This window comes from Osmerus eperlanus, chromosome 27, assembly GCF_963692335.1.
Source record: "Osmerus eperlanus chromosome 27, fOsmEpe2.1, whole genome shotgun sequence".
Classification (NCBI taxonomy): Eukaryota; Metazoa; Chordata; class Actinopteri; order Osmeriformes; family Osmeridae; genus Osmerus; species Osmerus eperlanus.
Window position 1 is genome coordinate 128,339 of NC_085044.1, and position 12,832 is coordinate 141,170.

The following is a 12,832-nucleotide window of genomic DNA, read 5'->3' on the forward strand; positions in this document are numbered from 1 at the left end:
CCCCGCATGCCCCAAACTTGGTCTGGTCTGCTCATCAGAGTCCCCTCTACGGGCATGTTTTGGATTGGATCTTTAGATTTTTTTACCATATTTGTCTTCCCTTTTTGTCCGGCCCATAATTCTGCCTAGGAAGGCCCACATGCACTAAACTTGGTCTAGTTACTCATACCAGTCCCCTCAACGTTCAGTAAAAATCATTTGATGCTGGGATAATTTCTTTCAATTTTTTTTGTCCGTCTACCTTTGTTCATCCAAAACTCTGATTAGGAAGGTCACACATGCACAACACTTGGAAGAGGCGTGGGTGGTTTCAGAGAAGTCTCTCTGAATTGTGGGGAAAAAAGGCTTCAAAGGCAAGACATTTCAACACCCTAATTTAGCAGACACTTCAAGGTTTGAACGCTTCACCTTATTATTGTGATTTGTCTCCTGTCCGAAAACCTACTACTACTATGACGCTCCCTTATACCTTTTATTAGTAATATTTTGTTTACTTATATACTCTTTGGTTCCATTTAATGGATGTATGATTGGAACACCTCACCTTATTACAGTTTTTCTCCATTGCTTTGGCTCAATTCTTGAAACAGAAATGACATTCTCAAAGCTCTAAGTGCATTTGACAAAATAGCCTATATGGTTCAGCACAAATACATAGATCACCTTCAAAAGGTCATATCTCACCCAAAACAGTTACCTCATGCTTCAAAACCAAATCATTTTCTCATATAAATAGTCAGTGCCCCCAAAATGAAAAGTTCCTTCTCGATTGCTTTGGCTCATCTCTCGAGAAAAAAGAGGACATTCTCAAAGCTTTAAATACATTTGCCAAAATAACCTAGATGGTTCAGCAAAACACCATGGCACACCTGCAAAGGGTCATCTTTCTCCTAAAACAGACAACTCATCAGTCCAAACTAAATCCTTTTGTTTTGTCAGTATGGCAGTGGACCTTAAAAATATCCCTCATGTGCACTGTGCTACAGTTACTGAAGTAGATGTTTTCTTTCCAGAATACTATGTGTCTTCAATCTACCCAGACGCTCCCATGTTACCCCGCTCCTCATCTCCCTCCACTGGCTTCCCATCACGGCCCATATCAGATTCAAGACCCTGGTACTGACCTTCCGAGCGGTGAATGGGACTGCACCCGACTACATCAAGTCTCTCCTCCAGCCTTACACCCCCACCCGCCACCTACGGTCGTCTTCTGACAACCGTCTGGTGGTCCCACCTCTCAAGAGCGCCCGCTCCCAACCCAAGCTCTTCTCCTGTCTGGCCGCCCAATGGTGGAATCACCTCCTCACCTCCACCTTCAAGAACTATGTTTCTTCCCATTGGCACTTCTTTGCTTTTCACAATGTGTGCTTCATGTTTTGGCTACCCACAATGTTTTTGGGGCTACCTCATTGTTTATGATCATTGACCTTACGCACTTTTGTAAAGTTCTCTCTTGGAAGTCGCTTTGGATAAAAGCGTCTGCTAAATGAATAAATATAAAATGTAAATGTGTATCAAACAGAAAAAAGATTACAGTAATTCAAGAGTAGCCTACAAGGTTTCACATCACATATTGCATTCACACTGCTTTGGAAATTGTTACTGTAATTGCCATACATTGTGGTTACTGTAACATGAAATGTGTACAGCACAATATAATGTCATACAATAAGCACATCAAAACTAACATTATGTATAACCTACACTACCAACACATACAGTAAGAAAGTAAGTCATCCTCACTCTCCTGCTCATCCTCACACTCCTGTCTGTCTGGCCACAGATTTCATCGACATCACATCTGATGTTCTCCCTTGCGATGCAACAGGGGAAGAATCGTTGTGCATGCCGCAACCATCCCCTACACTGATCTGCTGTGACATCATCACAAGCAGCATCCATTGCCTGGAGCAGGGACCTCTGGTTTTGAGCCCAATGCTCATAGACCCTCCACCTACATGCAGAAAAAAACTCCTCGATAGGATTGAGGAATGGGGAGTAAGGTGATAAGACCACCATAAGCATTCTTGGATGGGCAGTGAACCCTGATGAATGGGCCACAGTGGAAGCTTACATTGTCCCACACAATGACAAATGTAAGCAAGTGAGGCCCTACCAAACCGCTCTCATGTAGAGGGATAAGATCGGAGTGCAGGTGGTCCAAGAACACCAGGTGCTTCTGGGTATTGTATGGGCCAAGACTGGGAATGTGGGTGACTACACCATTCTCTGAAACGGCAGCACACATGGTGATGTTGCCCCCGAGCTGGCCTGGGACAAGCTCTATATATTTGATGGAAGCATTTATACTCCTGGATAGCTCCTGTCAGCTAACTAAACTTACTGTGTGATTGGTGATCGGATGTGTCCCCTTGTTTAGTAAACTTCTAGTTGCACCTGACAATGACTGTAACCAGTTGATCCAAGAGATCCATATTACAGTATATACCATGATGTTTTTCATGGTATTATGTGCCTGAAAGATTTTGACAGTGGAGTGAACTATTGTGCAGGTGATGATGTACACAAGGAAATTATGCCAATATGTTTTGCAGCGAATAACCACTTGACTGAGAAGCAACAGTCAGTTTAGACCAGCAAGATATATTCAATTGGTAATTGGCCTAACTGAAGGCAATTGTACTTAACCATTTCAAAGATGTGCTAAATCATTTGAAATTTGTGCAAACTGTAGGCAATTGCACTTGTCATTTAGGAGGATGTGCTAATACAATTGCAATTTGATTAAAGGAATGAAAAATTCCAATCGTTTGTGAACAAGTGCCCAGTGGTTTGGAGGTTTGCACGTGTTGTTTTGAGAATGTCATTTCTGTTTCGTGAAATGAGCCAAAGCAATGGGGAAAAACTGTCATACGATTTGTCTCCTGCCCGGCCGCCAGAGCGGCCACATCATTCACAGTGTTTGAGGGCTGTGGGAATTACAAAAAAATGTTTTTTGAACTTTTTCTGGGGATTAACCGTAACCCTGACCCTAAAATATTTGTTCAAACCTCAAAAAACAATTTTTCTGGGGAAATATTTTTTCAACCTTCCAAAAACCTATTGTTTAGGGGAAATATTTTTTCAACCTTCCAAAAAACTATTTTTCGAGTCAGATGAGTCCGATTTCACCCAAACCAGGCCACTTTCCCCCACTTTCACCCAAACCAGGCCACTTTCACCCAAACCAGGCCACTTTAACTCAAAAACCCAGGCCTCTTTCATCCAAAAACTCAGGCCACTTTCACCCCAAAAAACATTACACTTTCACCCAAGCATTTTTTTTTTTGTCTGTCCGTCCATCGACCTTTTGTTCAATGGTGTAAGGTGCCACATTCATGAAACTTGCTCTGGTTACTCATACTAGTCCCCTCAAAGTTCAGTAAGAATCATTTTGTCAGGGTTTGAGGGGTGACCTAGTGGTCACTGTGTTTCATGGCAGCGCTCTTTCTGTCAGCAGCTTTTTCCTTCTCACCACCTGTTCCCTGTTTTGCGCTAATTACACCCCTTATAAACACCCTCTGTTTTCCCTCCTTTGCCAAAGAGTTTTGTTATGTTTGAGACCAGTTCTAGATCCTGCGATACGCTCTTTTTTCCTGCCACGTTGAACCGCTGCCTTACCCTTCCCTGGACATACTGGATTGCCTTCCCGATCTCGGACCCTGCCTTTACTGACTACGTTTTTCGGATCATCCCTTTTTGAGTTACCTTCTACGGCTTGTTTTCTGTTTTTGTTCCAGAGCTTTGCTTGTGAGATTTCAGTTGTCCTTTAATAAACTTTCTGTTCCACACTCCGCTTTTGGGTCCTCCTTGCAGCCAGCCGTGACACATTTGATGCTGGGTTTTTAGAACTTTTGTCTACTACTTTGTTCGATTTTATGTATGTACTGTATGCCTCTGTTAAAGTATGTATTATTAACCATTCCCCTTTCGACGGCAAAGGCCCTCTCAAGAATACATAGAAAAGTTGTAAGTATCCCTTGAGCAGCACAAAAGAAACCCGGTTTTAACCCTATTTAAAAACAGGTTTTGAAAACAAAAAATCTAACTCTGTCCAGCAAGTAAGTAAGACAAGGTAATTCATGGCAAAGTACCTAGCTATAAGCTAACTTTCCCAGAAGCTCAGACTCCTGTGAGTAGTATAAACAGAACTACTATGCGTCAGCTTTAGCAAATATTCAGGGCTTAATACTGTTAAAACATGTGCAGTTCAAGTCAATGTGCGCCCTGGGGTGTGACAGGGAGGAGAGAGTACGACACATTCTAGTCTTTAGAACATGGTGTGATATGGGAGTCTTGGTAAAGCTTGTTAATAATTACTGGCAGTTATAGTGAGTAGATAATGGTGCCCCTTATAAACATTGCATAACAGGTATATAAGATATTGTGTCAGATTACCAGGCAGCTCTGTGAACTTCTAGGAGTTTGTTTCATAGTGTTTAACTGAAAATTAATATTTTATAAATAAAACCATTTCAAGCTATGGATTTAGAAACAAAGTACATGGTTCAATTAGTCATATGCATACATGGTAAAATGGGGACACTGGTGAATTTTCAGACAGTGCATACACATGAGAATTTGAACTTTGTACACAACATTCTCTCGTCACCGGGGTCAAACCTGTTGCCAAGGTTCATACTCTCAGATAAAATGTAAGTATTGCAGTAGTAAAAAAAGTTGGAGAGAGTAAACTTGTTGGTGGCAGCTGGGAAACAAGGCACAAGAACATCCAGCATGGTGGGCAGGAGAAGGAACAGCTCGAGAGGCAATAATGGGCTCCAGGCCCAGCAGAAGACACCACGCAGGGGGGGGCACCGCAAGGTAGGTCACACAACCACCAGATCAGAGACCAGCAGGTGGAACTATATACTTTAACACTTCACAGGGGAATATGCTAAAAACAAAAAATTGATATTGTATGAAACTGTAACCTATACTTTTACAACATTCATTATTTGACTCATAATTAAACAAATAATCATGGTATGGAGTCTAAGCCCATCATGGTACAATGGTGTAAGTATTGTTGTATATAAAATATTGCATACTATTGCAGTGCCAAAGTCATTGAATGTTCATTTGACAGTGAAGCCCACTTGCGTAAGTATGTAAGTTAATTTGTGAGTGTGTCTTTTTACATTTTGTGTTGTGTGTGTGCTGTCAACATCTGTACCATTCTACTGGTGGGAGGGCTGCCCTATTTTTATCAGGAAGTTGCATAACAAGACTGATAGACCAAAAAGAAAAAGCTGTGTGACATTCAGCATTTTCAGTGAATGTGTTCTGTAGATGTTTAAATGTAATACAATGGCTGAGATCATTTGAATTTTATAATGACAACCTCAGATTAAATTGGATTCTTGAACACATCCTTTCATGTCCTAACCCATGTCCTATCAAGCAAAACTACTATAACACCCTTTCTTTCCTTCTCTTTCTCTCAAACACATAATGTACTCACCGATAACTATTGGATCAGCACTGATAAGTTAGTGACTGAGTCCTTTCTCTTTTTTCATGTACAGCAGACTCTGAAAGAACCAGCAGTGTTTGCTAAGGACACAGGCTATGAGACAGATGTTCACCATGAGAAGCTGACAGTCGCTCAGGCCCGCAGGGGAACATCAGGTCAGTCAGAGATACTGCTACACAAAACTCTGTCAAGTATACAAACACAAACCATAGACAATCATAGTATTGTAGACAAGTCCATTACATTGTAAGTTTGTACTCAGACATCTAACTAACAAGATTTATTAAAAGATTGATCACCACTTGACCAAAATGTACTTCAGGCCACTGGTATTACTGAAACAGGATGATGGACAAATGGACAAAGAGACAGTGTTAAAGGGGTCATTGATTGCAGAACCGAATTTACCTTGTCACAGTTGAATAACGACAGTTCAGTTGGTAAAATGGACATACAGTGAACCTCAAAGTCCATTGACACCTCTTTCCTATGCAAATCTCACAATTAAAAAATGTAGCCCCAAAATTTGCTGCGAGCTGCTCTGTGTACTTCCACAGAATTACAAAGAAGAACGTTTTTCTAGCATATTGAAAATGGACTACGGTGGTAAATGCAATGTTCCAGGCTGTACAGGGAATGCTGACACTTTTCAGAGTCTTCCTAAGGAACCAAACACTCGACGGGCTGTGATGTTTGTCTATGAGAAGATCCCTGTGCAGTTCGACCCTCAATCGACCCTCAATCGACCCTCTTTTCAGCACCTCTGAAAAGAGGTGCTGTTCCGACCTTATGTTCATCACAACCCCAAGCTGTAGTATGATGTTGTTGCTAACAGTTATTAGCAATGCTAACGTATCCTGCCTGTGTCTAGCATCGGTAGAATGTGTGATTATTTGCTTGATTGGCAATGGGGCTAACGTTATTTCATGTTCCTGTAGGGATTCAAGTGGCTGAGCGGTTAGACAACCGGGTTAGTACCCTAGTAATCAGAAGGTTGCTGGTTCGATACCCGGCCATGAAAAAATGACGTTGTGTCCTTGGGCAAGGCACTTCACCCTACTTGCCTCGGGGGAATTTACATTTAGTCATTTAGCAGACACTCTTATCCAGAGCGACTTACAGTAAGTACAGGGACATTCCCCCGAGGCAAGTAGGGTGAAGTGCCTTGCCCAAGGACACAACGTCAGTTTGCAGGACCGGGAATCGAACTGACCTTCGGATTACTGGCCCGATTCCCTAACCGCTCAGCCACCTGACTCCTTACAGGGAATGTCCCTGTACTTACTGTAATTCCCTCTGGATAAGAGCGTCTGCTAAATGACTAAATGTAAATGTTCCTGACTGTGTTTCATTCAAATAAATAACCCGTGTTGTCATGTAAATCTACAATTCAAGATGTTTGTCCAGATCTATTTTTCAGCAAGATAGCTAGAGCTAACTGAAGTTGAGTTGAATCACAATAGTTTGTTTGCTAAGCTGTAGTGCTAATGTTACCCACCTAAGTTGATCCTGTTTGCTTTGACAACAGAAGTGGAAACAACTAACGTAATCATTTAAAAAGATATCTAGTCAATCTGTTGAAAACAGTGTTGTGTAGACACAATAGATTTATATGTACGTTTTTATTTCAAGTCTCCACCTTCGATGTTTCAGTGAGTGCTGTTGGCCGTGTTGCGTCTTTGCTACGCAGCTTCACTCGTCGTAAACCAACCAATCAGCGCGCAGCTCATCTATATATTCATGAGCATACCATAAAAGGAGAAAACCTAGCATTTTTCCCGGGACAAATTCACAAGAAGCATCAGTGGGCATACAACAACACCCGGGCCCTTTTCAGCCCAACCAATGTTACATACCCTATTCGGAGACCTTAACCCTAACGAACCATCGTTGTGTTTACCCAATTTTACCCAATACAAAAACAAATAAAAATAATTTTCTTTTAACCTTTGCAATGTGGGGGGTCTGAGACAGCCCAACGGTTAAAAGAAAATGCTTCACTTTGTTTTTGTATGCGGTAAAGTTGTCGCAATACGACGGTGGGTCACAATGACTGATGGGTCAGAATGACCCGAAGATAACACAAGGGTTAAGGAACAGTGTGAAATACCCAAAAAACCCAGTCAATCACCCCTTTAAAGAGGGGACAGTTTAAATAAAGCGATAAAAACATCAGAACCTTTGAAACCAAAGATTTTACTTCCTTGTCTTGCAGCACACCGGCCAGTCAGAGTCTACGCTGATGGGATCTTCGACCTGTTTCACTCTGGTCATGCACGAGCTCTGATGCAAGCCAAGATGCTGTTCCCAAACACACACTTGATAGTGGGAGGTAAACTGAATGCACTGTACAGAACACTACACCGATCCACAATGCCACAGTTAATACCTGCTTAGGTATAAGATCCATACTACGCATGCAAACCTGCATGTACATTTGGGTTAGGGTTAGGGTAAGACTACTCCGAATAGAACCCCAAATATTTTATGCCATTTTGGTTCATGTGTAAGGATTAGAGTCTGCAGGATGTGTCTGTGTGTGTATATCATATATAATAGAGTCAAATATCACTCTGATCCTTGGAAGGGTAATACAAGCCTTGTCAAAAGACATAAGACAAAAAAAAGCATAATCCAATCTACACTCTAATATATACAATACCGTGCATAATGTATGTGTGTCTGTGTGATTGCCTTTCAAGTCTGCAGTGATAAGCTCACACACCAGTTTAAGGGATATACAGTGATGCAAGAGGACGAGCGATATGAGGCCCTCATCCACTGCCGCTATGTTGACGAGGTGGTTCGGGATGCCCCGTGGACCCTGAGCCCAGAGTTCTTACACAAACACAAGGTCAGCTCATTTGACAAAGTTATACAATATAATGTATAAACCATAAACACAACTCTGTGATGTGGATTAAAATAGTCCAATCTTGTTTAACATGATGTTGTATTGTTGTGATGTCTAAAGATTGACTTTGTAGCCCATGACGATATCCCATACACATCAGCAGGATCAGAAGATGTCTACAAACACATCAAAGAAGCAGGTAAAGAGATCTGTAGCTACTATAATTTAACAGACATAAATTATTCTTATTCTTACGGTGGTTTTTAGTATTTGCTCAAATCTAATACTGGTAATCTACACTGTAAAAAAAACCCTATTAAATTACAGTACTTTTTCTGTAAATTATACGTGTTTTTTTTGTATTTCTTAATGACAGGAAATTCAGATAGAAAGACAATGGCAAAATGTAAATTTATATATTTACATTAAAATTACAGCAAAATATTGTTACTTAAAAATACACTAAAATGTCTGTTTTTTTTTTAACAAATATTAATAACATTTTCACAAAAATGTTCTGTTAAAACACAATTTCACTTTATCAAAACTAAATATTTTAACAGTTATTTTGCAGATATTTACTTACATCCCACGGACAAATAAATTCTTAATAACATAATTTTTGGTTTAGACATAGGAACCTTGAATTGTGAACTGAGCTCGGGTAGTTGACGTCTTGCAATGACAGCATGCACCAGTCAATATCAAAGACTACAAAAGCCTGCAAAAGCCTTTTTGGGGCTATCTCGTTGTTTATGATCATTGACCAATGCACTTTTAGTAAAGCTCTCTCTTGGAAGTCGCTTTGGATAAAAGTGTCTGTTAAATGAATAAATGTAAAGACTCCAGAGTAGGACGAAGGAAAGTTGATTAGATAGTTGTGTAGCAGCAACGCTCCTGTTACCCAGAATGCCCCGGCGGCAAGCTGAAAAGCTACAAAGTTAAAGGTTTAAGCTTAGTTAGATAAGCATTGTTTGGAGTTTTGTTGTTGTGTTAGTTCTGTTTTGATATGTGTAATGTGATGGTCTGTAGTTTGGATAAATTAAGTGTTCACCCTGAGGGTGAATGTTGTCCAGTTAGATGGCGATCTAACCTGTCTAATGAGACATGCATGCTGCGAACAATATTCCTCTCCAATTCGTACAACTAGACGGTTCTACAGTTGTAAATATCTGGATACTGATTACAGCATCTGGATGCTGTATGTTGTGCACATGACTTGTTTTGAATGAACATGTTAAATCGTGATATCTTGTTTTGGCTTTATTGAATATTTGTATTTATTGGAAATGCTGTATTTTTACATTGATGTTAAATTAATAAAAGTAGTATTTACCGGTAAAGAACAGCCTGTAATGTAATATCACAGATATATCTTGTAAATTTGGTACTGGAACGTGTCTTTTACTGTAATTTAATGGGTTTAATCTGGCGTCCCAGCTGCCAGATTGTTCCTGTTTTTTTACAACTATTTTTTTACAGTGTATGTTATTTCCCTGGGATTCCTTCCTACCAATAGTATATTCATAATCTACCCAACTATTCTATCCTTTCACATCTGTCTAGGCATGTTTGTGGCCACTCAGAGGACAGAAGGCATATCCACATCTGACCTCATCACCCGCATTGTGAGAAATTATGATGTTTATGTCAGACGGAACCTGCAGAGAGGCTACACCGCCCGTGAGCTCAATGTTGGATTCATCAATGTAAGGACACAGAACGTTAAATATTCACACAGTCACACTTCAGAATATAAACAACTTCTTAAGAATCAAGTTAACAAAGCAAGCCAGTGCAAGCAGATAATCAGATTGGGTGGTTGTTGACAGCACATCAGTTTCCACTCACTTATTATCTAAATATGGGATCTTACAGTACATAGCAAAACATGCAGATAACAGATCCCTACATTCCCCTGCAATGTTCAGCAATATGGATACCAACATTATTTACAAATTGAGGCTTTTTAAGCATTCTAGCACTGACAAATGTTTCAGGCTTTGTGTTTCTCATTCACTTCATAAGGTAACCTTCTCTAATGCCTGCATTTATTTTCCAGGAAAAGAAGTACCGTCTCCAGAACCAGGTAGACAAGATGAAGGAGACGGTGAAAACGGTGGAGGAGAAGAGCAAACACTTTGTCTACCGTGTGGAGGAGAAGAGCCACGACCTCATCCACAAATGGGAGGAAAAATCACGAGAATTCATAAGCAGCTTCCTAGAGCTGTTTGGCCCTGATGGTGCATGGGTATGTTTACCTTTGCTCAATAAAAGTGAATATTTAGAAAACTGAGCTGCCTAATTTTCTATTTCAGATGTACCGGAAAGTCAATTGGACTGTTATCACATGGGTGGAATAACTGAACGATTAGGAGAATGTGCATTGTTACCCAGAAATGTGCTGAATAAACACGCCTGTCAAATGTTAGGTGGATTTTTTTATGCTACAGTACATTTTGTAAATAAGACTGGGCCCTAAGTCTTTTGAGGATCGCTAGTCTTGTGCCAACTCTACAGAATCTTATACATATATTTGTTAACTAAAAGCAACCAAAATGTCTCTCCTCTCAGCATGCCATCCAAGAGAGAAGTGGCCGTGTGCTCCAAGCCCTGTCGCCGTATGCTTCACCGCGTGGCTCCCCCAGCAGCAGCCCCACCAGGGGGCGCTCCCCGTCTTCCCGACTGCAGTGGTACTCACCCCCCACCTCACCTACTTCCTCACCCCCCTCCTCACCCCCCTCCTCACCTTCCTCGTTCCGGAAGTCTAAGGCTTCTACCCTCCAGACTCCATCTTCCCCCCATAGCCCCTCTCCCCCTTCTTACCCAGAGAAGTCTTCCTCATCCCAGAAGTCAAAGATAAAGTCTTCCTCCGGCCAAACTACGTCCTCAACCAAAGCTGCCTCAACTTCCCCCATAAATGTCCTGATTAGTATGACTGAGGGAGATGAGGGGGAGCAATAAAAACATTCAATTAAGTATTTTACATATTAGTTAACACTGTAAAATCACAGATTCAAACATTAGAATCCTATGGACAAACACACCAAAAACAGCACATCATATATTTATATTATCTCACTGAATGGGTAAGTTACCCCAGAGAATTACTCACTTCATGTCAGCGGTTAGGGTAACTCTAATGTAGAAGAGCTTTCATCTTAAAGACCATAAGTTATTAGAGATACAATAATGATTCACTGTACATGCTACACTCACAATGAAAGTAGGCAACCCTAACCCTATCCTGTAGGGCTGATGTACTTAATTCATTTTACATTTTTACATTTTAGTCATTTAGCAGACGCTCTTATCCAGAGCGACTTACAGTAAGTACAGGGACATTTCCCCCCGAGGCAAGTAGGGTGAAGTGCCTTGCCCAAGGACACAACGTCAATTGACACGGCCGGGAATTGAACTGGCAACCTTCAGATTACTAGCCCGACTCCCTCACCGCTCAGCCATCTGACTCCCCTCCTCTAATTCACAACTAAAGTATGCAGTTGGCGGTCTGAATTTGGGGGTAACTTATTCACTGGTGGATTTATTCTGGGAGTTTTTCCTTGTCTCACTTGAGGGTTTAGGTGCAGTTCTATAGACGTATGTGAAGCCTTCTCTGACACTGCTTGTAAAAAAGAAATTATAATAAATTCTGATTTTGATTTGATCCAATTCCCAGACTTTGCACCTTACATATGCTCACATATGATAATTCCTTATCATTTAAAGGTGTAATATTACTCAAACAACCTATTTCACCACAGTGCAAGTAGAAATATGACTGCTTATGCTGAATAGGAACTGATATTGATTGATTTAAGCAATACAATAGCAGCAGCAAACAAACGTGAGTTGGTGTGGCAGAAAATTGATTAATGAGTCAAAGCATGAGGAGAATTTGGAAATCAAAAGTTCTTCAATATTTGAGTGTGTGCATGCACATTTTGTATATTTATTTTGGTGCAATCCAAGATGAAAAACAAAAATATATTATTAACCAGTAAGGTATAATTGCAATACAAGCAATTGCGATGTTGAGTTTCATTAAACAGTATTCTGTGCTTACATTTTCTAAGCAGAAACCTAACCTAAACCTTGTTTTTTGTTTAGCCATCTCTTTGTTTAGCCATCTCCACACTGCCAATATGTAATTGTGTCCATTTGAAAGTAAAGACTTTGATACATACAAGTCTGAAAATGTGTGCTCACTAGACATTCAATCAAATTTGACATGTATAGCAATATGAAAATGGCTGAGACCCAAAGGCTGGAGGAGAGGAGAGAGGAGAGGATGAGAGAGGAGGAGAGAGGAGAGGAGGAGGAGAGAGGAGGAGGACAGTCACCCTGTCATCCGCCACACCCTCAGATTGACTAATTCAACATCAGGTAACTGTTGCTTGACAATCCATATGCTTGATAGATAACACTTTACTGATCCCCTGACAGAGAAATTGCGGTGTTGAAGTAGCAGAGACAAAAGATTATCAGTCAATGTTTGCACA

At 40.7% G+C, this 12,832-nt stretch overlaps 1 protein-coding gene across 2 annotated transcripts; it reads left to right on the plus strand.

Moving 5' to 3' along the window:
• Window positions 1-4,655: 4,655 nt before the first annotated feature.
• On the plus strand, window positions 4,656-11,596 carry LOC134014045 (choline-phosphate cytidylyltransferase B-like). Of its 2 annotated transcripts, none has more exons than XM_062453878.1 (8): window positions 4,656-4,824; window positions 5,529-5,631; window positions 7,692-7,808; window positions 8,179-8,330; window positions 8,451-8,529; window positions 9,897-10,039; window positions 10,393-10,581; window positions 10,905-11,596. In XM_062453878.1, the coding sequence occupies exons 1-8, from the start codon at window positions 4,738-4,740 to the stop codon at window positions 11,292-11,294; spliced, it is 1,260 nt and encodes a 419-aa protein (XP_062309862.1). In that variant the 5' UTR covers window positions 4,656-4,737; the 3' UTR covers window positions 11,295-11,596. The 2 variants fall into 2 exon arrangements, with proteins under 2 accessions (XP_062309862.1, XP_062309863.1); XM_062453879.1 differs by having other exon boundaries at window positions 5,532-5,631.
• Window positions 11,597-12,832: the final 1,236 nt, after the last annotated feature.